Source organism: Ictalurus punctatus, chromosome 25, assembly GCF_001660625.3.
Source record: "Ictalurus punctatus breed USDA103 chromosome 25, Coco_2.0, whole genome shotgun sequence".
Classification (NCBI taxonomy): Eukaryota; Metazoa; Chordata; class Actinopteri; order Siluriformes; family Ictaluridae; genus Ictalurus; species Ictalurus punctatus.
Window position 1 is genome coordinate 10,725,789 of NC_030440.2, and position 25,962 is coordinate 10,751,750.

Consider the following 25,962-nt stretch of genomic DNA (forward strand, 5'->3'; position numbering starts at 1 on the left):
ACCCACATCAAGGCTAGAAAACCCAAGACTGTTTAAAAGACCTGTACGGCCTACAACGAAGGGCATTCTACTAAATCCTTTCAGCAAAGTAATTCAGAACCAACTGCTGCCAATATAAACACAGTCTCTCAGGAACTGACCAATTTAAACAAACGACTTTGCCCTTGTTTGCACGTTGCCGTTATTAAACTCGTCATAAAACTCGAATAACACAAGCTGTACAGTCCAGAGAGATGTTCAGGCTTAATATTAAACTTTGTAGAGTACAGTTTACAGGGTTACACAGTAAAATACTTTTTTTTGCTCATTCTTTGACAAGTTCAGCTAAATTTATGCTTTCTATTAACATTCACATACAAGATTATTTCTAATAATTGATTATGATAGGCCTTACTGGAGTTTAAGTTAGCACTTAGTTATATACAGTCCCCTCCAAAACTATTGGAATGGCAAGGTTTAGGATTTCATCTTTTATTTCCTAGTATTTACATCTAGATGTGTTCAAATGTCATAAATGTGTGTCTCAAATGTAAGAATTCAGTGCCTGTCCATGGCAATTTATGACTAAGAAAATTTAATTATAGATGCCTTCAATATGAATTTTGACTAATAAAAATATACAGTCCCCTCCAAAACTATTGGAACAGCAGGGCTAATTCATTTGTTTGTGTTATACACCAAAGACATTTGGGCTTGAGATCAAAAGATTGATATGTGATGAGAGTTTAGGATTTCAGCTTTTAGTTCCTGGTATTTACATCCATCTGTGTTAAACAACACAAAACCGAGAGCCTTTTGTACCAGACCACCCAATTTTTAGGCGAGAACAAGTATAGGAACAGATACGTCGTGAAGTAAATAACACTTAATATTTGGCTGCATTAACACTTAATGTTGTGGTTTCTTTCTTTTTCAGGACATTCCATATAGTTGTAATGGTTATGCCCGATGCTTCTGCAATGCATCTGATAGATTTTCCCTCTTTTCTCAGCTTCAAAACGGCTTGCTTTTCTCCCACAGACAGCTCTCTGATCTTCGTGTTGGTTTATCCTTTTTAACAACAAATTTCGCCTTCACAGGTGAAACTGAAGGCTAAAACCAAGAGTAGATGTTCAGAGCTATTTATTGCTTGACAATAAATCTAACAGGACACACCTGGGTAAAAAGAAACACCTGTCAGTCACATGATCCAATATTTTTGCGCGGCTACAAATCGGGTGGTCTGATACAAAATGGGCTATGTTTTACGTCGTTTAACACATCTACATATAAATACCAGGAAATAAAAGCTGAAATTCTAATTCTAATCTTTTGATCTCAACCCCAAAAGTCTTCAGTCTATAGCAAAAACAAATGAATAGGTCTCTGCATTCCAATAGTTTCAGAGGGGACTGTACATTTAACATATTTTAATGCAAGCATGTATACACACATGATCTGGACCACTATTAACACTGACCCAAGACTGAGTTTTGATCATAATGTACTGCATAAACCTAGCGGTTTTGTGGACAGGATGCATGTGAAAGATCCAGAACCATATCGATGATATCGAATTGTAAAAAGTGTCTCCATAAAGAAGTTAGACTGCAGGAGTGCGATGGAGAAAAGTGAGACACTGAGAAAGAAGACAGGATTGAGGAAGAGACAGACGTACCTAGATACGGTATGCAAGAGGTCATACTCTGGCTGCTGATGTAGTCTCTCAGTCTCTTGTAATTGTCTTCTTTAGCCATCAGATACTCCAGTTTCTCGAACGTAGCCTTGTCCTTACGACTCAACACCTGCAAAGAGACGGACAGAGGGATTCAAACTTACAGGAAATACTCGATTCCAAACGTTACATCAATATTCATGTGGTGAAAGCTACACGTATTCAGATTTACAAAGCGGCTTCCCACTCAGATTAAGCAACATGTCTGTGTGTCGTTCATGCCTCTGTGGTAGGGATGTGACGGTGAGGAAATTTTCCCACCAGTTATTCGATGCGCGACAACACCGGTAATATCGCTATCACAAGGGCATGCACACACATATAGACACACACACATATATATATATATACACACACACACAGCTAAAAAAATCAAGGGAACACTTAAATCACACATTGGATCTCAATGAACGAAATATTCAGTAGTGTAATTCGTTGAGAACAGAATGATGTGGCAGTGCTCAATAGAAGCCGAAATCATCAACACTGAGGGATTCAAAATCACACCAAAAAGCTAAGTAAAAAATTTCAATTACAGGCTGATCAAATTGCATGAATTTCATCACGGACACTCATAATGTATGCCAGTAGTGTGTATGGTCCCCACATGCCTGTACGCACTCTCAACAACTTCTGGGCATGCATCTTGATGAGTTAACAGATGGTGTCCTGGGGGATCTCCTCACAGACCGGGATCAGGGCATCAGAGAGCTCCTGGACAGTCTACTTGGCGGCTTCGGATGCTCTGATACATAACGTCCCAGAGGTTCTCAGTTGGATTCAGGTCTGGGGAACGTGAGGGCCAGTCAATGGCATCAATGTCTCAGTCATCCAGAAACTGCCTACACACTCTGGCCACATGACACCGGGCATTATCATGCACCAGGAGGAACCCAGGGCACACTGCACCAGTGTAAGGTCCGACAATGGCTCTGAACATTTCATCCCGGTATCTAATCCTGGACGTGCCAATTCTGGTGTTCTCTGGCAAATGCCAATCGAGCTGCACGGTGCTGGGCTGTGAGCACATGTCCCACTAGAGTGCCTCGGGCCCTCATGGGAGTCAGCTTCTGACAGTTTGGCCAGAAACATGCACACCAGTAGCCTGCTGGAGGTCATTCTGTAGGCTCTGGCCTTGCACAAAGGAGCAGATACCGGTCATGCTGCTGGGTTGTTGCCCTTCTACAGCCCTGTCCAGCTCTCCTTGTGTAACGGCCTGTCTCCCGGTATCTCCTCCATGCTCTTGAAACTGTGCTGGGAGACACACCAAACCTCCATGCAATGACACGTACGGATGTACCATCCTGGAGGAGCTGGACTACCTGTGCAAACTGAGTAGGTTGCAGGTACTGCCTCATGCTACAAGTAGTGACAATGAGCCTAACAAAACACAAACCTAGAGACAAATCTGTCAGGAAGGATAAGGAGAGAGCAATCGTCTGTGGCCACCACCTGCAAAACCATTCCCTTTTTGTGGGTTGTCTTGATGTTGTCTCTCCAGTGCATCTGTTGTCACTTTCATTGGCACCAAATCAGGGGAAACTGATTAACAATCACTTACGCTTCCTAACTGGACAGATTGATAACCCTGAAGTTTCACTGACTGGGTGTTATACTGTGATGATTATGTGGTCCCTTAAGCCCTTAACTGTTACTAGGCACTGACACGTGAGACTCCTGAGAAAAACGTTTAAATAACTGTCTCCTGAAAAAACCTCCTACACAGAGTCACGGGGAGCCTGGAGCCTATCCCAGGGGACTCGGGACACAAGGCGGGGGACACCCTGGATGGGGTGCCACAATTGCGCACACACCACACACCCATTCACACACTACGGACAACTTGGAAATGCCTACAGTGCATGTCTTTGGACTGGGGGAGGAAACTGGAGTACCCGGAGAAAATCCCAGAGGCACGGGGAGAACATGCAAACTCCGTGAATGCAGGGTGGAGCTGGAGCTTGGAGGCACGAGAAAAACGTGCTAACTACTAAGCCATTGTGACCCCATGAGCTGTTACTATAGAAACAATAATGTATTAGAATGAGCACCTTAACATAAACCTATTGTTCATGTTACAACCACAGCTACTGTCCGAGCCGTACTATGCGCACACCTTCTGACCAATCAGATTCGAGCATTGGACTGGACTGTAGTATGCCAAAGCGCTTTAGTGTATACTTACACACATTCTGGCGGGGGAATTTTACTATGATATACAGTGGACTGTAAGAGTACATCTGAAAATCATAAAAAGCAAATGATCAATTTCAGTTATGTGTCTCATTGGACACAAATACTCAAATGTTTCACAAATTGAGTGTAATGAGTGGAAGTAAACAGGCATTTATACTCAGTCTGTCAGTGTCAGATCGGTCATAACCGCAAATGAGCTGGAACATAGAGGAGCCGTAACACAATCTCCCTCTCTCTCTCTCTCTCTCTCTCTCTCACACACACACACACACACACACACACACACACACACACACACGACAGTGTAGAAGCTTCTGAACACAAATTAGTACTCAAGTAAATTAACAGAAAACAGAAGCTCTCTTACTATCAGGGCTGCAGTGCCATTGCTAACTCATCTGATCTATAACATAACACACTTTTCATCCTGTCAGTGTACGTGTAGGTGTGTGTTCACGCATACAGCAGCATAACACAGCTACAACTTACTACACCCTGCAGAACAATCATACAGCTTGTCTTGTGATATAGTGGGCATTTGGTAAACCGGTGAGAATGCACTCCGGAGAAGCAGTGACAGTTGGGTGGATTAAGATCATGCGCAACACAGATGGTGTTTGTACGGCTCACGCTGAATGCACAGTGGGGGGATAAAACGTCAGCCGCATAACTATGCCATCTCAGGCACGGACAATACAGAGAGAGACAGAGACATACACACCGAGACAGAGAGAGAGAGAGAGAGAGAGAGAGAGAGAGAGAGAGTGTACAGGCGTGAAGGTTAAGGTTAGCTCCTCACAGGCAAAGCGTTGTGCGATTCAGAAAGACAGTCTGCCGTTTTCACATCACTGTTTAAACTGTGCTGTAGCCAAGCTGGCGCTGCTAGCATGGTGAAGGCTTTAGGCTACATTCAACTCCAGAATTATTGGCACACTTCAAGAGAATGGGCAAACTGATTGGATAAAATCAACATCATGCGCACTGACTCAAACTTTCCGTTCAAGGGATTGGAGAAACCGTTTACTGTTCAGTCTTACAAAAATCAATCACTCTCATGACCAATTAACCGTAGATGTTTTTTAATGACATTCTCTCCAGGCTGAAGGAACGTGGTTGTTGACCAAATATGAGGTTCAACATGTGTAAAATCCCTTTGTCATCCATCACCATGGGTTAGAGCAACACAAATGAAAGAAATAACTGGCGATGGATATAAAAATACGCATAAGCAAGGAACAAAAGCATCAAGTGCAGCCAGGGTGAAAAGAAAAGAAGTTTTAAAAGCAGCCAGGAAGAGTATGGGAGATAGCGGTCTGAGGGCTTTTGAGTATGTTAATGGCATAAGCCCTTAGACCGCTATCCAAAACTTGGTTACTTCTTGCTATTAGGTGATTGTAAGCCAAAAGTGAATATAATGAACATACAACACATCAAAGTAGGAAGGGAATGCAATTATTTCAAATGGAGATCCATGCATATTCTGTACCGCTTATCCTACACAGGTTCGCAGGAAGCCTGGAGCCTATCCCTAAAATAACACACACACACACACACACACACACACACACACACACACACACACACACACACACGTGTGTGCGTATATTATGTATTTTTTATATTATATATATATATATATATATATATATATATATATATATATATATATATTTTCCCCATGAAGGGTTGTGAAAATTCAAATTATAATAAATCAAAATTATAAATCTGTCGAATACTTGTTAACTTCACATAGTTTGAAAGTTGAAGACAAAAAGGCGTTTTAGACGATACGAGTACTTGAAAGTATGCTTTTAAAATCGTACGGGATTACTGGAGGACAGGCTTATCGGAGTAACCGGGGGGAAAAAAAATAAAATAAAAAAAAATACACGGCACAGCTGCAGTGGAAATGGAGAGAGAGGTGAAAATGTGAAGAAAACACTGATCTTCTCTTGCCAGAGGATTGGAGTGAGGTAAGGCTGCAGGAATGCTGTTTAGGGTTTTAGAAGGGGTTGGGTGTCTGAGAGGAGATCTCAGAGAGAGGATTGTGGGGGTAAATATGAGGGTAAGATGTCTGGAAAGGAGAGGAGAAGAAAAGTAGAGAAGGAGAGAAGAGAGGAGAAGAGAACGGAAGAGAAGAGGAGAGAAGAGAGGAGAAGAGGAGAGAGGAGAAGAGAAGAGAGAAGGAGAGAAGAGAAGAGAAGGAGAGGAGAGAAGAGAAGAGGAGAGAGGAGAAGAGGAGAGAGGAGAAGAGAAGAGAGAAGGAGAGAAGAGAAGAGAAGGAGAGAAGAGAAGAGAAGAGGAGAGAGGAGAAGAGAGAAGAGAGAAGAGAAGAGAAGAAGAGAGATAGAGTCTATGCAGTGATATAGTGAAAAAGGAACAGGTGTCCATGTTAGTGCACTATTGCAGTGGAACAGCCAGAAGTTTCTATAAACCTGATCAACAAGACAGATCCTAGTTATGTCATAAATAACAAGACAGACCAAAATAAAATAAAAAATAAAAATAAAAACGAATCTATGAAAACAATCGACGGCAGTGTGGTGTGAAGCGGCGCAATGCAGAGCGGTCTTACAGTTTGCTGGATTTTTTTCGGTCTGGTATGTGTTATTCTGCTTATACCACAGTTATTTGCCAGTGATTACACTGTTTAACCAATCAACAAAAGACACATCGGGTTATAGTTAGATTTAACGTTGTGGAACGTCCAAAAACATGAGATAGTTCCTGTTCTCACTTGCGCTACAGCTGTGATAAACAACCGTTCCCTCACGCACTTCCTCCCCTCCCTCTCTCAACGCAGCTCGTCAATCAGAGAGCAAAAACTCATCTCTCCCGAAGATTGTCCTGTGCTGGGACACTTTACAAAGCACCGCGACTGTTACAAAAACACCGACACTCAAAGCTCCCTTCATTAAATATTCATTAAAATGTCTAACAACAACAACAAAAAATGTCACCACACCAATGATTACATTTATGCGTATGAGCCGTTACTATAGAAACGATAACGTATTAGAAGGAGCGTATTAACATTAATCTATTGTTACAGCTGGAATTAATGCTGAAATAATGCACGCCCTTCTGACCAATCCGATTCGAGAAGCCAACTGCACTGTAGTATGCAGAAGCGTTTTTAGTATATACTGACGGACATACTGGGGGAAAATAAAAAAACGTTATTACAATAGACAACGGATTGCAAAAGTACATATTCTGACCAATCAGAACTGAGAAGTCAACTGCACTGTTGTAAATAAAATGTTTTGTTGTTTTTTTTTTTAATAAAAAAAAACTTTTAGCAGCCATAAACAGTCAGAATCTCTGCTATTCGGAAGTACTAAAGGGAATACCTTGACTTCAAAAAAATAATTAAAAGTTGACAACTGCACCTTCAGTCATTCTTACAGTACAGGAAATCTTATCTTAAACATCTTAAGAGGACGTGCGACTAATAACTAATAAGTCTAATGATGGTTCATTTTAAAAAAAATAAATAAATAAAAATAAAAAATTATTTAAAAAAAACATTCGAAACACGCTTTATAAACTGTGCCATTTGTTGTGCTACAAAATTTTGGTTCTGCCCAACGATACCATCGGATGTAGTGCACGTGCTACAAGAGTGTAATGAAGCAGGTACTTACAGCCCACGTTTTGGCGAGTCTGAAAATAGGAGCGCTCTGTAAACCTGACACCACTGCCATCACTGCATGGAGGTTATTCATGTCGCACAGCTTCTGTATAATCAGACAAAACACACAGAAATGGAAGGAAAATATTATCGTCGTACTCGCATAAAAGTGTTTCAGAGTCTGAAGAGATCTTCTGTCAGATGCATAAAATCAGCAATAAAATACATGAACTCTATTCTCTATTATTCAAATCAATTCAGTTTTAATTGTATGGCGCTTTTAACAATGGACATTGTCTCAAAGTAGCTTTACAGAAAGATATAAACAGAGGATACAGATTTTAAATGTGTGAATTTATCCCTATTGAGCGAGCCAGTGGTGAAGAAAAACTCCCTAAGATGATAAGAGGAAGAAAGCTTGAGAGGAACCAGACTCAGAAGGGAACCCGTCCTCATCTGGGTAACAACGGACAGTGTGAAAGTAAAGGAAAGTTCGTTATGGTTTTAACATGAAATCTGTTTGGTTGAACTAATCCACTGTTCATCATTTTATTACAACTATTAATAAAAGTTGTGACGAGCCAGTTAGTCCTTCCGGACGAAGGTCTGGATAAGCAACTGACAAGACTAAATAACTTTTAATGCGTTAGTGACTAATGCTTTACACACTTAATGATTAGTTCATGGATAATAATGAGATGAATTAGGTTTTATTTAGAAAATACCTTCACAAACAAATTTTACAGCTGTGCTTCATTTACAAAATAGCACATTTAAAAATGAAAAAAATAAAAACAAAAAAACCATTAGTATTAATAATATAAGAAGTTAATGTTAGTGACTGCTGGAGCAGACTGAGATTTGCTGCATTTTGTCTTGGACTTCATCTTTTTTGTTTCACTTGAGGTGTAAGAGAACGGACCAGCACTCTGGTTCATATTAAACACTGAATTGGTTTATTTTATTTGTCCTTGGAAGTGAACGTTTTAATTCGAAAGTGGATATGGTTCGTTTCATAGAGGCGCTTCACATTAGCACTTTTGGCTGGTGATTAATGACTAATACCAGAACAGATGAGAAACATCAGTTCTGAACCTGAAACCTGAAGTGCGGAGAATAAACACATACTTCTTCGTCTATTCATCTTTAAACAGTCCGTTTTCATCGACTTTTATTTCCGTCATCTGCTGCACTAACCAGACCAGAAAGGTTTAGTAAAAAAATGTTTAAAACCCCACAAAAGTCTAACATTCAGCCCTTTCTGTCTGAATGTCTCTCGAGCTGAAGTGAGTATCTGGTCCTTGTAAATAATTTACATGAACGTGTGCGACTGGATAAACCGCAACAGAGCATGTGCTACAGAAGCCGCAGTGATTTGTGTTTGGAAAAGTGGAGTTGTTGAACTACGGCCAGTTTTTCCATTTTGTTTATCGTGCTCGGTTCTTTTCTGGGTCTGCAACTGGGCCGTTTTCCGTCAATCATCAACCCCTGATTACAAACCAATTAGAGCGCATTATGAACCAATTCCACCGGTGTTATTTTCAATCAGTATAAAGAAATGAATCATTTTGTTGCTGCGAGTCTGTTACGAGATTAGTCAGGACACTGTTGGGTTTCCGAGTGTAGAGTATCGTGACTCTGTGTTTAGCTGCTGGTGAGCAGGGCGATGGGAAAGGAGAGGGGTCTGAGCTCCCTGCTGGACAAACAATTCCCGCCTCTCCAGAATAAGACTGGTACTGAGATAAAACAGACAGCGCAACTAAGGCCCTGTTTACACTAGTGCGTTTTCATTTTAAAATGAAAACGATCCTCGTCAACACTGGCGTTCCCGCTGCGTTTCAGAAACGATCTCCGTCCACGCTACACGACCGAAAATGCGTGTCGCATGACCGTTCATGCATACTGGGCATGTGCATACAAGTGTAAACAGGAAGTTGGTTGCAAGTCCAAACCGCCGTTCCATGTAGGGTTTACGCCGCTTGAAATGAGATTTGTTGGCGATCACTCTAATCAATCATAGCTCGTCTCTTGCGCATGTAGGCGGCTGCAGTTTTATAAAATACAGAATTTAACTGCACAGCGGCTGCTAAGAATGACGACAAAGCCAGCAAAGCTTGCGGTTCAGTCTCTGAGTTGTTGTGTATACGGTCAAGGTAGCATAACAGTCATATGGTAGGGGCTTGATGAATCAGGGAAGGATACGCAATGATCCAGACCCAATCAGGGGGTGGATTTGGCCGAAGCCACGCCTTCATTTTCAAAAGTCTTCGTTTTGGACTGTTTACACTGAAACACAGGCCAGGAGTTTTCAAACTAAAACGGAGGAAACTTCCAAAAGTGTCCGTCTTCAAGGGTCGAAAACACCGGAGTAGTGTAGGCTTATTTGTCAACTGAGCAAGCAGGAATGAAATAGTGATGAGTTACAGAAGTTAACCCGAGTGGCCCGGGTGGGAATTGCCCACCCCTGTTGACACGCCTAAATAATTCTTGTGTGCTGCATGTTTAATTTACTTTAAGTCTGCCAACTTCGGCAAGAAGGAACACAACACGAATGTGATAACATAAGGTGTCGGGAGAGGTGGAAAGGTGGATGTATCGGCGTTGACTGATGACAGCATGACTGATCTGGCTAAAGTGCGTCACCACCTGAGCAGTGGAGAAACGTAACTGCTTGTTGAGAGTGTTTAAATAAGCTTCAGATGAAGGGAATGTTACCTTCGCTGTCCTGATGTAGAGACTTAAAACCTCGGCTCTGATCTTCAAAGTTTGGGCATGAAGAATCTCCCGCACCACCCAGAAACTCACCTACACACACACACACACACACACACACACACAAACACACATTATATATATATATATATATATATATATATATATATATATATATATATATATATATATATATATATATATATATATATATAAATATAAATATAAATATCTGCCAGCTGTCAATATAGTTAACAAGAAACGATATTAACAAGAAGAGTTCCATATTAACAGCATACATCGGTCCGTACAGGATTTCACATAGTTTTCTGTGATTGTCGTGGCGACTTTTTTCACAATTTGCGCTTTTTGCGCTAAACTACTCGAATCGCATGGAATTGTTTTGCACGGTCTTTCGCAGTGATGTTTGTTGGTAAATGAGAGCTTTTATCTGTACTCACGTTCGACACACGTGAATCGAAGACGGCTTTTGTCTAATGCGCGTCGTGATGACTTCACACGACGCGTCTCGGCCCGAAACTGCAGGAAATCTGCGGCCGTTTTGCAGAATTGCAAGATCCTCCGAATGTTGCGCCGTTTGCTTGGTTTTGCGTTCATTTCCGCGATTGTGAAATCCTGGAGGGACTGATATACGACAATACCTGTAATGGTTGAATTGATATTTAACCGCAATTTGTAGAAAAATCTGGATGTAGAAGCAACCGGCTGGGTATAAAAGCGTGTCCAGACCAACCGGTCCATACCCATATAACGTTACACCTAATATTAATCCATCTACAACTGCAGCTCAACGCATTTTGGCCTCCATGCTTTCAAGATACAAAGTGGGGAGAAAAAAACAAAAACAAAAAAAGACCATAAATGCATCCATGTTTGTCTATAGTTAGCAACAAGCTAGCCAGCTAACTGTGATGAGTGATGCGTATTTTTCCTCCTCAAAGCAGCAAGTTGTATAGTCAGCGTTATAGATTTAACAATAGAGAATGTCTATGTATTGACTGATATGAAGTAAATACTTGCATATACAGTAAAACTCATTAAAACATGAGCAATGTTTCTGTTTACTGTCCATGATTGATTTGACGTCATTTGCTGAACGCAGAGTTGAGGAGACTGTCGCGAGTTGTCTTTGTTGCGTTATTTTCCCCCGCTAGTCAGAAGCTGGAAATCATAAACTACAACTTTTAGTCAAATGCAGCGTAGCATTAGCTAGCTAGGTGTAACAGTAGGAAAAGAAAACCAATTTGTCCCAACGTCGTATTATAAATACGGAATCGAGATGGACAGTGACGTTTTGGCTCCAGAATGCCATCTAGTGGATGTTGCTTTTAATCCTCTAGAATGTAGGATTTGAATCCCGCCTCCACCATGTGCTTCGGGGTTTCCTCCGTGTACTCAGGTTTCCTCCCATTTCTAAATTGTCCGTAGTCTGTGAATGTGGCCTGGGATGGGTTAGCACCCTGTCCAGGGTGTCCCCCACCTTGTGCCCAGAGTTCCCTCGGATAGTCTCCAGGGATGCTGTGTAGGATAAGCGGTATGGAAAATGGATGGATGGATGGATGGATTGTACTTTAGATACACAAGCAGCATGTGAACAATGTTGCTGTTGTTGCTGCCTCTACATGCACCAAGTACAAATCAGCCCTAATCATTTGTAAGGGCTTAAGGAAGAAAATGAATGGATTCTCTCTCTTCTCTCTCTACAGTGGTGACTCAGCGGTTAAGACTCTCGTTAGAAGGTCGTGAGTTCAAGCCTCAGCAACACCAAGCTGCCACGGCCCCGTATCACGCCTGACCCTGCGCTCTGACCCCAACTTCCTAACATGCTGAGAAATGTGCAGAAAAGAATTTCACTCCATTATAATACATAAAAGCACATTAAAGACTTTTTTCTTCCATCTCAGACTTTTCTTCTCAGTATTGTTCAAGGAATGTACACCTACGCTTACAGTTTATGTACTCTGGCTTTCACAGCGCACTGCTAATGATCGATGCGACCCATTTCATATTCGTCACAGAGAAACATGAAGGAGAATAAGAGCGATTTGAGGGAAGAACTAGAGGGGGGGGGGGGGGGGGGGGGGGGGCTAATGTGAGTGTGTTTCAGTATGGCTATGTTTTGTGTTTGAGTGCGTCTGTACAGAGCCATGGGACCACTGAGGGAAAATTGCAGGCAATGTTAAACAAGGTATAATAAACTCACTTTATGGGTGTATTTATGGACACGTAGATCTTTCTTATTAAAAACAGTATGCACACAGGATCACTCAAGTTTAGCGAGCTCTATATGCTGAGCCAGTAACTAATAAAAAATACTAACACACTTGCAAATACAACTTTCATTTTTTCTTGATTCCACTGCAGAGGCACTGAATAGATTCCCACTCTCTAGCTTTAGGAGAAGCCAAACGTTTAATCAAACTACAGTGCTGTGATTTCTTCTGTTTTTGTAAACAGTATCTCTCATACTAAATAGCTTTAGATCTTCCAACGAAATACAACATACAACAAGTTCAACCTGATTAAATACACAGCACAGTTTTTTTTATTTTTTTTTATTGAAGCAAAAAAGTTATCCAACACCTATCAACAATGTGAAAAACTAATTGCCCCTTAAACTAAAAATCCGATTGTGCCACCTTTAGCAGCAATAACTGCAACCAAACCCTTCCGATAACTGGAGAGCAGCCTTTCTCTGACTAGGACTTAATCCTATGACTTGGATCGTTGTCTTGCTGCATAATCCTGTTACGCTTGAGTTTCAACTCAGGGACTGAAAACCAGACATTCTCCTTAAGGATTTTCTAGTAAAGAACAGAATTCACGTTTCCTTCAATTATTGCAACAAAGCATCCCCACACCATCACACTTCCACCCACCAGGCTTCGCCATGACCTTCATTGATGCAAGAGAGGCCTGTAGTTCCTTTAATGTTATCCTTGGCTCTTTTGTGTCTTCCTGGATGAGTTGTTGCTGTGCTCTTGGAGGAATTTTGGAAGGTCGTCCACCTCTGGGAAGGTTCACTACTGTGCTGAATTTTTCCATTTGGAGATAATGGCGCTTATTGTGGTTCTCTGGAGTCTCTAAGCATTTGAAACTTTAATTGTGAAAGATTAATACTTTTTTCACAGCACCGTACTGTACATAAGGAGTGCAATCTCCTTGGTCCTGATCCCTTCCATTCACCAGAAGTGATTATGACGTACAGTACCAGGCTGTTCATACACCAGATGCAGGGTGTTAGCATGGAAAAAAGTGCTAGGTTCCCTGAACATGGTACACAAAAGAGGGAAAAAAAAGAAAAGGCAAATGATGTCATTTTCCAATCACATGCTGGCCAAGGAGATAAATCAGGCTCCTCCCAACTCTGTCTGTCTGGCTTTGAGTTACAGAAGAGGAAGGTTGGAGAAAACAGATTGTGTGTGTGTGTGTGTGTGTGTGTGTGTGTGTGTGTGTGTGTGTGTGTTACCTGATTGAATCTTCGTGTGAAAGCCACGGCATTAGGAGCTGAACTGTGCTTCTCTTTTTTGTTCCAACCACAACTCGAGAGTTCCTATGATAAACAAGAAACAGACACAAACAGTTAATTGATCTGAACTTCACCCAGGGCTATTAGTGTGCTCCCTGAGTGTTTAGAAAAACATTTGCCTTCAAAAAAAAGTTTTAATTAAAAGAGCATGGGGTGGGGGAATGACCCAGTGCCAAACAAGCAAGAGATGGCTTTCATATTAAACAAGCCTATTTTAAATGTGCACAGTTAGCCAAAGAGCTAAAATACACAGGAGACACACAAACAAGACCATGAGCGCAGTCTAAGAGATACAGAAATAAAAGTACTGAGCTTACACAGAACTGGAACAAAATGTGCTAAAAGAGTGCAAAGACTATAAAAGCTGCGCAAACTAGTGTTTCAGCACCTGTCGTCTCAAGAGGTTCTGTCCATTTCAGATTTAAAAATAAATAAATAATAAAAAAATCAGGCATTTCTGTTTTGCAGTCATTGGTATTAGCGCTTTAGATTTTATACAAGATTTAATGTAAGGTGCATGATAAAGATGTTGTGCACAGAAAGCTTTCAAAAAATGAAACATATTCAACAGCAACTACAGAAACTGATAGTTTCCTTAACTGTAACTAATACAGGATGTATTAGCCCCAACATCACGCTAATCACAAACTCCCGTTTAGTTCATCACGAACACTCGCACCACTACACGCTGCACAGCACAGGCAGAGCTGCAGCTTAACACGGCTTGAATCCAGGCACCTCATTTTACAGACACGTCATTCAGGGAAGCATGGTGGTGGTAGCATCATGTAGAGATTCTCTCATGGCCTGTTGTTTCTACAGTGCTGTGAAAAAGCATTTGCCCTCAACCTGATTTCTTTTGTTTTTGTGTACATCTCATACTAAATTGTTTCAGAAATTAAAACAAAATCTAAAGCAAAACAAAGGCAACCCGAGATAATACAAAGTATAGTTTTTAAATGATAGTATTATTTATTGAGCAAAAATGCTACCCAGAACCAACTGGGCCTGTGTGAAAATGTATTTGCCCCCATAGTTACTAATTCCCCAAATCTATGAAACTGCATTCATAATGGGGTTCAGCTGGACCAGACACAACCAGGCCTGATTACTGCAAACCCTGTTCAATCACATCAAAACTTAAATAGAACTTTTTCAACAGCATGAAGTTGGTTAAAAGGTCTTACGCAGTAACACACTAAGCCAAAATTGAAAGAAATTCCAGAAATGATTAAGAAGGTGATTGAAATACATCAGGCTGGGAAGGGTTACAAAGCTATTTCAAAGGCTCTGAGACTCCAAAGGTCCACAGTGAGATCCATTATCTCCAAAAGGAAAAACTCGACACAGTAGTGAACCTTCCCAGAAGTGGGTGACCTTCCAAAATTCCTCCAACAGCACAGCAACTAATCATCCAGGAAGACACAAAAGAGCCAAGGACAACATTAAAGGAAATACAGGCCTCTGTTACATCAATAAAGGTCACTGTTCATGACTCCACTATTAGAAAGACACTGGGCAAAAATGGCTTCCATGGAAAAGTGGCGAGGTGAAAACCACTGCTAACCCAGAAGAACATTAAGGCTCGTCTGAATTTTGCCAAAACACACCTTGATGATTCTCAAACCTTTTGGGTGAATGTTCTGTGAACTGCTGAGTCGAAAGTGGAACTGTTTGGAAGACAGGAGTGCCGTTACATCTGGCGTAAACTAAACACAGATTTCCACAAAAAGAACATCAAACCTATGGTGAAGCCTGGTGGGTGGAAGTGTGATGGTGTGGGGATGCTTTGTTGCAATAATTGAAGGAAACGTGAATTCTGCTCTCTACCAGAAAATCCTAAAAGAGAATGTCTGGTTTTCAATCCGCGAGTTGAAACTCAAGCGTAACAGGATTATGCAGCAAGACAACGATCCAAAGCATAGGAGTAAGTCCTAGAAGTAAATGAAAGACTGATGTCCAGTTCTCGGAAGCGTTTGGTTTCAGTTATTGCTGCTAAAGGTGGCACAACCAGATTTTTAGTTTAAGGGGGCAATTAGTTTTTCACACTGGTGATAGGAATTTGTGTTTCAACAAAGGTTTCCTTTGTTTTATGTTGTACTTCGTTTGAAGATCTAAAACTACTTAGTATGAGATATACACAAAAACAGAAGAAATCAAAGATTTCACAGCACTGTACGACTAATTACCCAGTCACTGACTTTTGGTGGATGGCCTTCTGAGTGTCGGTTGTGACATTCTTATTTTGACATTTTATTAAAAAAAACTATAGTAAAGCATGCTTCTATATATTATGTCAACTATACCTTAAATAACAATTACAATAACAACATGCACAATAAAATCTAGACTAGTGACTGTATTTTCAAATTTGAAAAAATGTTATCATAACTGGTTATCCTAGTTACAGTAAAGTAAATGCGTGCACACAGATCTGCTTAAAGGCATTTTCCTGCAGAGACTCCGACAACACACACAGCTGCATGCTCATAATGACACCGACTACCAAATACTCAGTGCTACACACACACAAATTCAAAAGCAAAATAATGAATCATAACCTTGCCAAGAGAGACTGCAGCATAGCAACATGCACACAAACACAGATGTTAACCAAGCGGGCCACACACGCCCCCTCACATGTTTCTGACGGAGTCTGTGGGTTGCCGTGTGTCCCCCAGCGCCGTAGAGCAGGCCAAAGAAATCATTCTTGACGAAGAGCTAAGATTTTCCTAATACATGAATTAGGTCGTAACTAAAGGAACTTCCAGGACACTCGCATCCACACACAGAGCTGCAGGGGGGGCTACTGAGCCAAAGCTAATTACAAACCATCAATCAGGCATAACGTGTGTGTCAGAACAATGAGGACAAAACTCAACACGCACACACAAGCATGATCAACTCAAACACCTAGCTTTAAAACTCACAGCTACATCATCATGCCCCACAATGCGTCACTGAGAAATTACGGGACAATAAAAGACTTCTACACTGAGGTTATGCATCAATGTGTTAGGATTTCCTGGGTAAGCCAAACATTTTTCCCCCAAACTAGATTCCTGTGAATGATATATATGTGCAGAAAATTCTGCATGACACTCCTGAGAATTGAACTGGCTGTCACTAGTGTTGTTTTGGTCTAACGGTTTCGTGGTTAGTCACATATGATCAGACTATTAACTCTCTAGTGACCTTGTTTTTTTTTTTTTTTTAAATACTAATTAAAATGCACTTTGGTGTTTTCGTTTTTTGGCTCAGAGCAACACTTTTCCTCACATCCACTCTCTCTTCAGATTAGACTAGTTTTACATGGAGATGTCAGGCAATGTAATTACATAATTTTAGGGTTTTAGGGTTTTTGAAGACCGCCCTGAGTTCCCAAGTAGGAACTTTTGTTTGTGCCAAAAGTATTGAAAGTAACCTTTCAAGAAACGAACCCAAATTTTCAATGAGAAAGACGAAGAGAGACTCAAACTAAAACCGGTGAACTCGGTGGCAATAATTTAACATGGCCTTCAAATAAACAGCAATCTTTGTTAGCGGTTTCTAGGCTTCCTTTTTGTTTGCGCTTTCAAAGTTTTCACTTATGTAAACAAACCTCTCGTGTGGGCGGGGCTTAACAGTGATTTACTTAAATTGGCTAGTGAGATTTGGATCGACCGCACCCTGAGAAGGAAGTAGAGACTTGCATGGCGCTAAAGTAGTGGAAATTATTGACTTATTTAGTATATTAGTTTGTAATTGATAGTTGAGGTTTGGGTAGTCTCTACGACCACTTTTTTGAGATGAGCTCCAAGGAACGGCACGGAACAGCGGCGTCAGCGACGTCCTCTTCCTCAGCTGAACACTCGAGCTGTCGATCCAAATCTCGCTAGCCAGTGAGAGTACGTCGCTGTTAAGCCCCGCCCACACATCAAATTTGTGCCAGAACATCAAATGTAAACTCGCAAAACGTAAACGAGAACTCTGGCATGCGCGTTCAAAAACCGCGATTAGCGAAAAGGAAGCTGCGAAAAAACTGTTAGCAAAGAATGCTGTTTATTAGAAAACCATGCGAAATTTTTGCCAGAGTTCACGGTTTTCAGTTTCAGAGTGTTTTGTATATTTTTGTTTGTTTCTTGAAAAGCTTTGTTCAATACTTTTGCCACAAATTTTAATTCCCGTGTTTTTGCTTCGTTTTGTTTTTTTCTTCCTAGAGGTAGGAAATTACAAGATATAAGATTTAGTCGATTGCTGCATTACTACCGAAACTAATACTTCTTTAAAACCACGAGATCCTGAAACCAGGATATTTATAGACGAAGTTATCATGTAAAAACTTCCAACTGGAACACCCCGAGCTGTCACTTTCCACTAAACCGACTGATGTCAGGTTTAAAGGAATGACTACATTCCCAACTGGGATCGTCGTATAATGAGGACTTTTTACACAGTACGTTAAAGAGCATCTGGCAAACATTATGGAGGGAGCGCAACACTCCCTCTATTAGTGTGTTTTAATACATAGTTCATTTTAAAAGAACCGAACCCCGTTCACTTAAAGTGAACCAGAAAGGGAACCGGCGGAAAGTGAGCGCAGTCCTTTTGGTGTTCACGAGTGGACTCGGAAGAGAACCCGGTTCTTCTTTAGGTCCTCTTCAGCAATGACGTGATCTCAGACCCATTCTTGTTCACAGCACAACTTCATAAGAACTCAGACCCCAGCTTGCACCCACAATTTCATCCAAGTCATCATCATAGAAGGGACAGCAATCCTTCATTTCAGTGGACTCTCCACTCCGATGTATTTTATCACAGGTGTTCATGCTCTTCTGTTGTAGTTTTTTTTTTTTTTTTTTAACTTATACCCTGCATTGTAACGCTGTTCTGTAATAGCCTGTTTCCTTAATTTTTTGAGAAAACAATAGAAACACTTTTATGTTCTTATGTGTTGAGGATAGTCGGTGTTTAACGCAATCCTCTTTTCCTCTTTCCAAAGTGCACAGCTCTCGTCCCGAGACCCCACGACCTGACATGGTGAAAAGTTTCATGTTGTTTTCAGCAGTGACGGAACATGGCCGCAGGTACAACAAGACTCCAGAAACACACGTCGAAACAAAACGCAAAAGCGGACCCGGACATCGTTGCTTTCACATATCACGAACCACATCCGGACCCGCAAACGAACTTCCGGAGGTGGTCCGAGTATGGTTCGCTTTTGGGTCCTTTTACGGGGTCTGAGAACACTCGGTTTGTTCACATATACACGCCGAACCCCTCCGAGAGCGTTTGGAGGGCTCACATGAACTAGGTGTGAAAACACCCTTAGACCGACACATGTGATTCAGTTGCTAAGGCAAATATTCTAAGCTGTACAGGTCTACAGGTTTTAAGTGTACGAATACAGGTCTGATGGCAGTTTGAGCGCTTTTCTCTTAAATCTCTGACACTCTCCCTGGTGGCATTTATATGTGAAAGTATAAAACCTGCTGAAGCGTTCTGTTTCCTTTTCCCCCTCAAACAGAGTCGCTCCATCACACCAAAAAGAAGGAAAGGAACATGAATGCCTGTGGTTCTGTTCACACGAATATTTAGTCTCAGCTAAAACATATGAAACCAACAGGAATCCAGCAGCAAGAGAAATCAAGAGCGGCTCTCCCTAAACACACATGCGCTCCTTTTCATGTCACATCTTCATTCCTACTACTGATAAAACTTTCTTCCAAAGCTTTTATCAGCTCAACCCTTCCTCACACACTCTTGAGGGATGTAGGTATTAGAAAGTTTAAGAAAGAGAGCCAAAGACAGAGAGACAAGAATATGGAACAATAGATACAGCCTGCATTTACACATTCTAGAAATTGTACAGATTTACAACATGGTCCTAAACATGTTCTACCATGAGACATGGTTCATCTTGTGGCCATTTTTTTAACGAACAATGTCCTGGTGTGTATTTTAACATTCACGATCGCTGCTTAGTTTTGCACAGCACAGACGTTGTCTTTTGACATGCAATGTTTCAGAGTGAGCACAAAATGATTCACCTTGTGTGCATGTACATTCTGGTACATGTAAGGCATTTGTTGTTATTTTGAAACGGAAAAAGACGGAAATAAAAAAAAAAAAATTTTAAAAAAAGAAATCTTGCTTAAAATATTGTCGTTTGGAAATGTGGTCATCCTTTACTTGCTTCACGATTCACCAGTTACAGAAATTTTTACCAGGGGTGCCCAAACTTTTGTAGCTAGTACTAGCAGTTAGCGCACTCGGCTAACAAAGCTAATACAAAGCCTGGCACCTGAAGTACATCAAACAAGCAAACATTTTCACGCTTTCACTTTATTAAAAATAAATAAATAGATAGATAGGTAGATAGATAAATAAATAAATAAATAAATAAATGGTACAACTCATTTTAAAGACAAACAAATCAGATACCGTCGTACATCGTGGTCTGTAAAATATAGATTTTGGCTACTAATCTTCGTCAACGGAAAAAAAACTGTCGGGACAGACACTCCACGTCCACAAGAAGCAGTTACACACGCAACTTTTCACTTGCTAATGGAAACGTCACGTTACACTGATGTTAATATATTTCACAAACTGAAAAAAGTAACAAAGCTTTTTTCCCCACTTAATATTAGCCTACCGGTTGAAGACGAAAAAAAAAAGACTTTTTTTTTTTTTTTTTTTTTTTTTTTTTAAGTAGGTTGCGAACCCCTGATATAAAGCACTACCGGAAAACACGGTCTAGCTGCTTTGCAGTAAGACAGATTATGATTTAAAGTGGCTTTTCAGACACTGTGTGCTTTTGGATGAGGAGCACAGTGAGAGCCAAAGCCCTGACAGATCCCTGTCCCAGCAGGCAGTTTATGGCTGTGCCTGGAAAACTGCAGACCAGCCACTAACCCAAAAAAAAAAAAAAAAAAAAAAAAAAAAACCCATCATGGGAAAGACAGGTACAGGGAATAAAAAAACCTTAGTGAAGCATTAGATGTAGAAAGTAGGGGGAGAGGAGAAAAAAAAAAGCCTGCCAGGTGTATTTTTGTTTGATAGAGAATGGATAAGAGGTGTTAACAGAATGGTTGAAGTCAACAGGAAGTCTTGTATTTTGTTGCTGAGAATGACACGCGCACATGGATGTAAGGAAAATCTAAGAAGGTCCTGTTCAAAACGATGTATCGTGTACATGCCTCGCCTCTAAATGACCTTCGCGTCGAGATTATGAATCTACGAACAAAAATGTCATTTCCAGAAATGGAATACAGTGAATGAATGTTCCAGTGCTTTATTTCCCTGGAGAGCCACTAGGAACTTCGCAGTTATCCAGTTACTGTATGTTTTATTTTAGAAAGAGACAAAGACAAACCCCCCAACCCCAACCCCAACCCCCCCAAAAAAAAAAACCACACATCCTGTCTCAACTCCCTCCATCTTCATATCGTTGCCATAAATTTATACTGCAGCTACCGTATATGCGCGTGTCCATCAAGCAGTATAAAGCTGGAAGAGCAGCAAAAGGAGCAGACTGCCATGTGTATGGCAGCAGTGAGCATGTTTTTGTGTAGGGTCAGTGTGAACATTCTCTGGGTTGAGCCGCAGCTGAGCCGCATCCAAATGTGACTGTATACTGTAACCATGCAGCAAAACAATGCCTGTGATCGCTCCCCTGTTACAGCTACATGAGCATGCAGCTGCAAAGCATTAGACTGTGTGTGTGTGTGTGTGTGTGTGTGTGTGTGTGTGTGTGTGTGTGTGTGTGTATGTATGCATTTAAGGGGGGGTGGAATATGTATCTTGGCTGCTCAGGAGTATGATTTTTTTTTTTGGTTGAGAATGGTATTTGTCTGTATCTACCTTCGTCTTCTACAATATATATTAAACTGTTCTAAAAGTGAAACGCTTTAAGAAATTGACTAATTGATATACAGCTGTCCTTTGCGTGTACGTAAATACATATGTACAACACAGGGTGTCCCAAAAGTCTCCATACGTACTACAGGGGACTTTGTATTCCAGAACCACGTTGGTTGTGCCTTCGTCGGTGGTTGCTCGTGAACGTCCACATCTTAGTTGGTCCACACTAGAGCTGCAACAACTAATCGATGATCAAAATCGTTGTCAGTATATCTCATTATGGATTAGTCTGCGAGGCACATGGCGCGTTTACTCGCTACGTTACTTCTGTTCCCGAAAACACACTTCGGAGAGTAAATACTAAAGTTGCGTCCCAAATGATGTACTATACACTTACACTATGCATTATGTACTCTACCGTCTAGTGTATGAATTTTAGAAAGGTTATATCGTCTCAAATGGAACACTAGCGGTTTTTTACTAAGCAAAAGTATAAGCCGCTTCCTAGTCGATGGCGCGTGACGTCATATGCATGTAATGCGACACCGCTAGTTTTAGCAGATACCCAGAGTCACCAACACTGACTTTCTTCACGTTACTGTTTATGTCAACGTTACCTTTTATAAAAAGTAATGCATGAATACTATTATAAAATATAAACTTGTATATTAGTTTAAATTATATACATGTATTTAACATTATTTTTAAGGATGCACAAAAATCACTGAATTAAACTACAGTCCACATGAATAATATATATTCTGGTGTGTATTGGGTTCTTTTCAGTCTTATATAATTGGACAAACAGTTGTGTAAAGTTTTGGTCTGAAGTTTATATTTGTAACACTCTGTGGATTTTATTATAAATAATTGAAAAAAAATGGTACTGAAAGCCCCCCTGACTAATCGAAAAAAAAATTAAACAGCCAACTAATTGATTATGATAATAATTGTTAGTTGCAGCCCTAGCGTACAGGTGCTCGTTCACATTGGGAGTTACCACGTGTCCTGGGTGATCCGCTCATATGGAACAGGGTTCGACGTCGGATATGATCACTCAAACAACATAGCAACAAAAGACCACCAAGTCCACCATGTCACTGCCCTACCTGCAAAATACATCATCATTGTGAGGCTGTTTAGAAATGGCTCTGAACCATAGCATTAATGGATAAAGGTCATGTTTGATCAGCTGCTTCCTGTAGCATCTTTTGTCGTCTCATCTCTCGTTCATTTCTAAGTTTCACTAGCAGATCGAAACTTCTGAATCAGCCTGTACAGGTGCACGAGACAAGATTCGCAAGATTTCTGCCTGAACACAATTGCAGTAGCAGGCCGATGTAATAAACACGCGTGATGCTTTTTTTTTTTTTTCCCCTCCAGCGGAAACTGTGCACTGGAGACGACTTCAAAATGCCAGAATGTGAACGGCTTTCCAGTTCGAGACAGATGTGTGAACAGTGCCTGTGAGAGGGTTTCTGAAAATATAGTGTTAGGAAGGAAAACATTCTGCATCTGAAGGACATTTCTGCACAGAATGTGGAAACCCTGAAAGACCGAGCACAAAAGAAACGTGTGAGGGGATAGGATTTATTCCAATGGATTTTTAAGGGAGTCTGTTTTTGTTTTTGTGTTAAATGTTTAGGGTCTGCTAGCCAGATTCCTGCTGGTGCTTTGATAGGAAGGAGGAGGCAGGAGAACTCAGTTTTAGGGGGAATGGGGGAAAAAAAAAAGGTATTTATACAGACTGTCCAAAAAGTCTCCATACACAGGGGAAATTAACACTTCTATAGCATTCTCCTAAACATAGTCTTTAAATCTTGTTCAACTGAATTCAAGTCAGGTGATTGACTGAGCCATTCTACCACCTTGATTTTTTTCCCCTCAGAAACCAATTGAGAGTTTCCTTTGCTGTATGCTTTGGATTCTTGTCCTGCTGGAAGCTCCACCCACGTCTCATCTTCATCATCCTGGTGGATGGCAGCAGATTCTTCTCAAGAATCTCCCAGTAAAGGGCTCCATTCCTCTTTCCTTCAATTATATGAAGTCTGCCAGTAACATGTGATGAAAAACAGCCCCACATCATGATGGGTCCAGCTCCAAACTTAACTGTTGCTATAGTGTTTTAAGGGTGATGTGCAGTGTCACTTCTTCAAACATGGTGGTGTAGTATGACAGCCAAAAAGTTCAAAATTTTTCTCGTCTGACCAGACTGCACTCTCCCAGTATTTCATAGGCTTGTCCAAATGAGTTGTAGCAAAACTTTAAACGAGCTTCGACGTGCCTTTTCTTTAGTAATCAAGTCTTGCGGGGTGAGCGCGAACAGTGGAGTGCATTGCCTATTGTTTTCTCTGTGACGATACCTGCTGCCTCCAAGTGTTTCTGGAGCTCTTTCCGAGTGGTCCTTGGCTCTTGGGATACTCTTCTGATTATTCTTCTCAGAAATCTTGTGAGGAGCTCCTGTGCGTGGCCGGTTGATGACGGAGTGATGTTGCTTCCACTTGCAGATAACGGCCCCAATGGTGCTTACTGGAAGATTCAGAAGTTTTGAAATATATCTGTATCCAATTCCAACAATATGTTTCGCAACAATAAGGTTGTGAAGGTCTTGGGAGAGCTGTTTGCTTTTACCCATCATGAGATGTTTCTTGTGTGACACCTTGGTAATGAAAAGCCTTTTTATAGACCATCAATTTACGAACCCAGCTGATATTAATTTGCACAGATAGGGGGTATAATTACTTACGGATTTCAGCTGGTTCCTTACCTTACCTTGGAGAACTGCTTTTTTTTTTTAGCGTGTTCAATGCCCCCCCACCCCCACGCCGTGTAATTACACTTTATTACACATAACTTTATTTATGGACTTTAATGTCGTGAATTCTTTATATATGTGGGTTTCTTGAGTTAATACTGATGTCTGGTGAAAATTTCATGTGAATAACCTCATTGGAAATATATTTACTAAAAACACTTGACACGTCCAAAACTTATTTCTCCCACTGTGTGTGTGTGTGTGTGTGTGTGTGTGATATATTGATATATATATATATATATATATATATATATATATATATATATATATATATATATATATATATATATACATACATATATATATACACACACACACACACATATATATATACACACATATATATACACACACACACTAACTTTGTTGTGTCTGAATACTCAATTCTGATTGGCTGGAGAGTGAGTCTTAAAACCATATACACCACAGGTAGTTCCAGTCAGTTTAATCGCTGTTCTAAATTAACAAGCTGCCTATAGACAACGGTAACCATAGTAACCGTTCATAGTTTAATCATAGTTAAACTCACAGCTTCATCATTAGTAGAGATGCGTCACAGACGCAGGTAATTCTCTCTCTCTCTCTCTCTCTCTCTCTCTCTCACACACACACAAACTCTCTCTCTCTCATAACTATTTATTATTATAAAATTTTATATTTATTTATTTAATTCATTCAAATAAATGTAATCTCATCATACTACTTTCTGATTTAGAGCCGACAGAAGTCTACACCTAACGACCCGTATGTAAAATAACTAGCGGACATTAACCCTTTTTTTTTTTTTTTTTTTTTTTAATCTTTTCAGTCAAATTTTGCACTGTGAACATCAATGACAGCTTTAACTCGTCAATGCTGGCATTTGACCTGGTATAAGAGGGATAATCCACGGCTAGGTGTGCATTACATGATTTTAAAGCACTCTGCTTCATGTCAGGTGCTTCTTTGCCTTCGCGTCGTGCATTAAAATCGTGTAACGCACACCTAAACGTGAATTATCCCTTACATATATTTTTTCCCCAGATAGCCTTTAAAAACACTTGACAAAAGAACGTATTGAAATCACTCTCATGGCTGGATCGTGAAGCTGTCCCAAGGTTGCGGTGGACTTTAACATGAAACATGGTGAGCACATCACACACGACGCTGAAGCCAAACTTATTAACTAATTCAAAAAGACCGGAAGCGGTGCGGACTAGGACTGCAACCAACGATTATTTTTTCAATTAATCGGGGAGGGGGGGGGGGGGGGGGGGGGGGGGTTTACAAATATAAACATCAGACTAAAAATTTACACAGCTGTTTGTCTAATTATATTAGACTGAAGAGAACCCAATACACACACCAGAATATATTTTATATAACGATTTTCATCATCGATTATCAGAGATTAGTTGTTGCAGCTCTACTGTACGCTCTCACTACTTCATTCTAACGCCCTCTTATTGAACATACCATTTTAAAGTCCAGTCTGTATAACCCTGTTACATCAGAAG

At 40.6% G+C, this 25,962-nt stretch overlaps 1 protein-coding gene across 4 annotated transcripts in view; it reads right to left on the reverse strand.

The window, feature by feature from the left end:
- The window catches only part of ralgps2 (Ral GEF with PH domain and SH3 binding motif 2), a 119,798-nt gene that overhangs the window by 45,141 nt on the left and 48,695 nt on the right, over positions 1–25,962 (reverse strand). For all 4 annotated transcript variants that reach the window (XM_017455851.3, XM_017455848.3, XM_017455850.3 and 1 more), the window contains exons 6-9: positions 13,747–13,830; positions 10,260–10,349; positions 7,558–7,650; positions 1,658–1,784 (exon numbers count right to left, since the gene is read on the reverse strand). In XM_017455851.3, the coding sequence (XP_017311340.1) occupies positions 1,658–1,784; positions 7,558–7,650; positions 10,260–10,349; positions 13,747–13,830 (394 nt within the window). The remainder of the gene's footprint in view (positions 1–1,657; positions 1,785–7,557; positions 7,651–10,259; positions 10,350–13,746; positions 13,831–25,962) is intronic.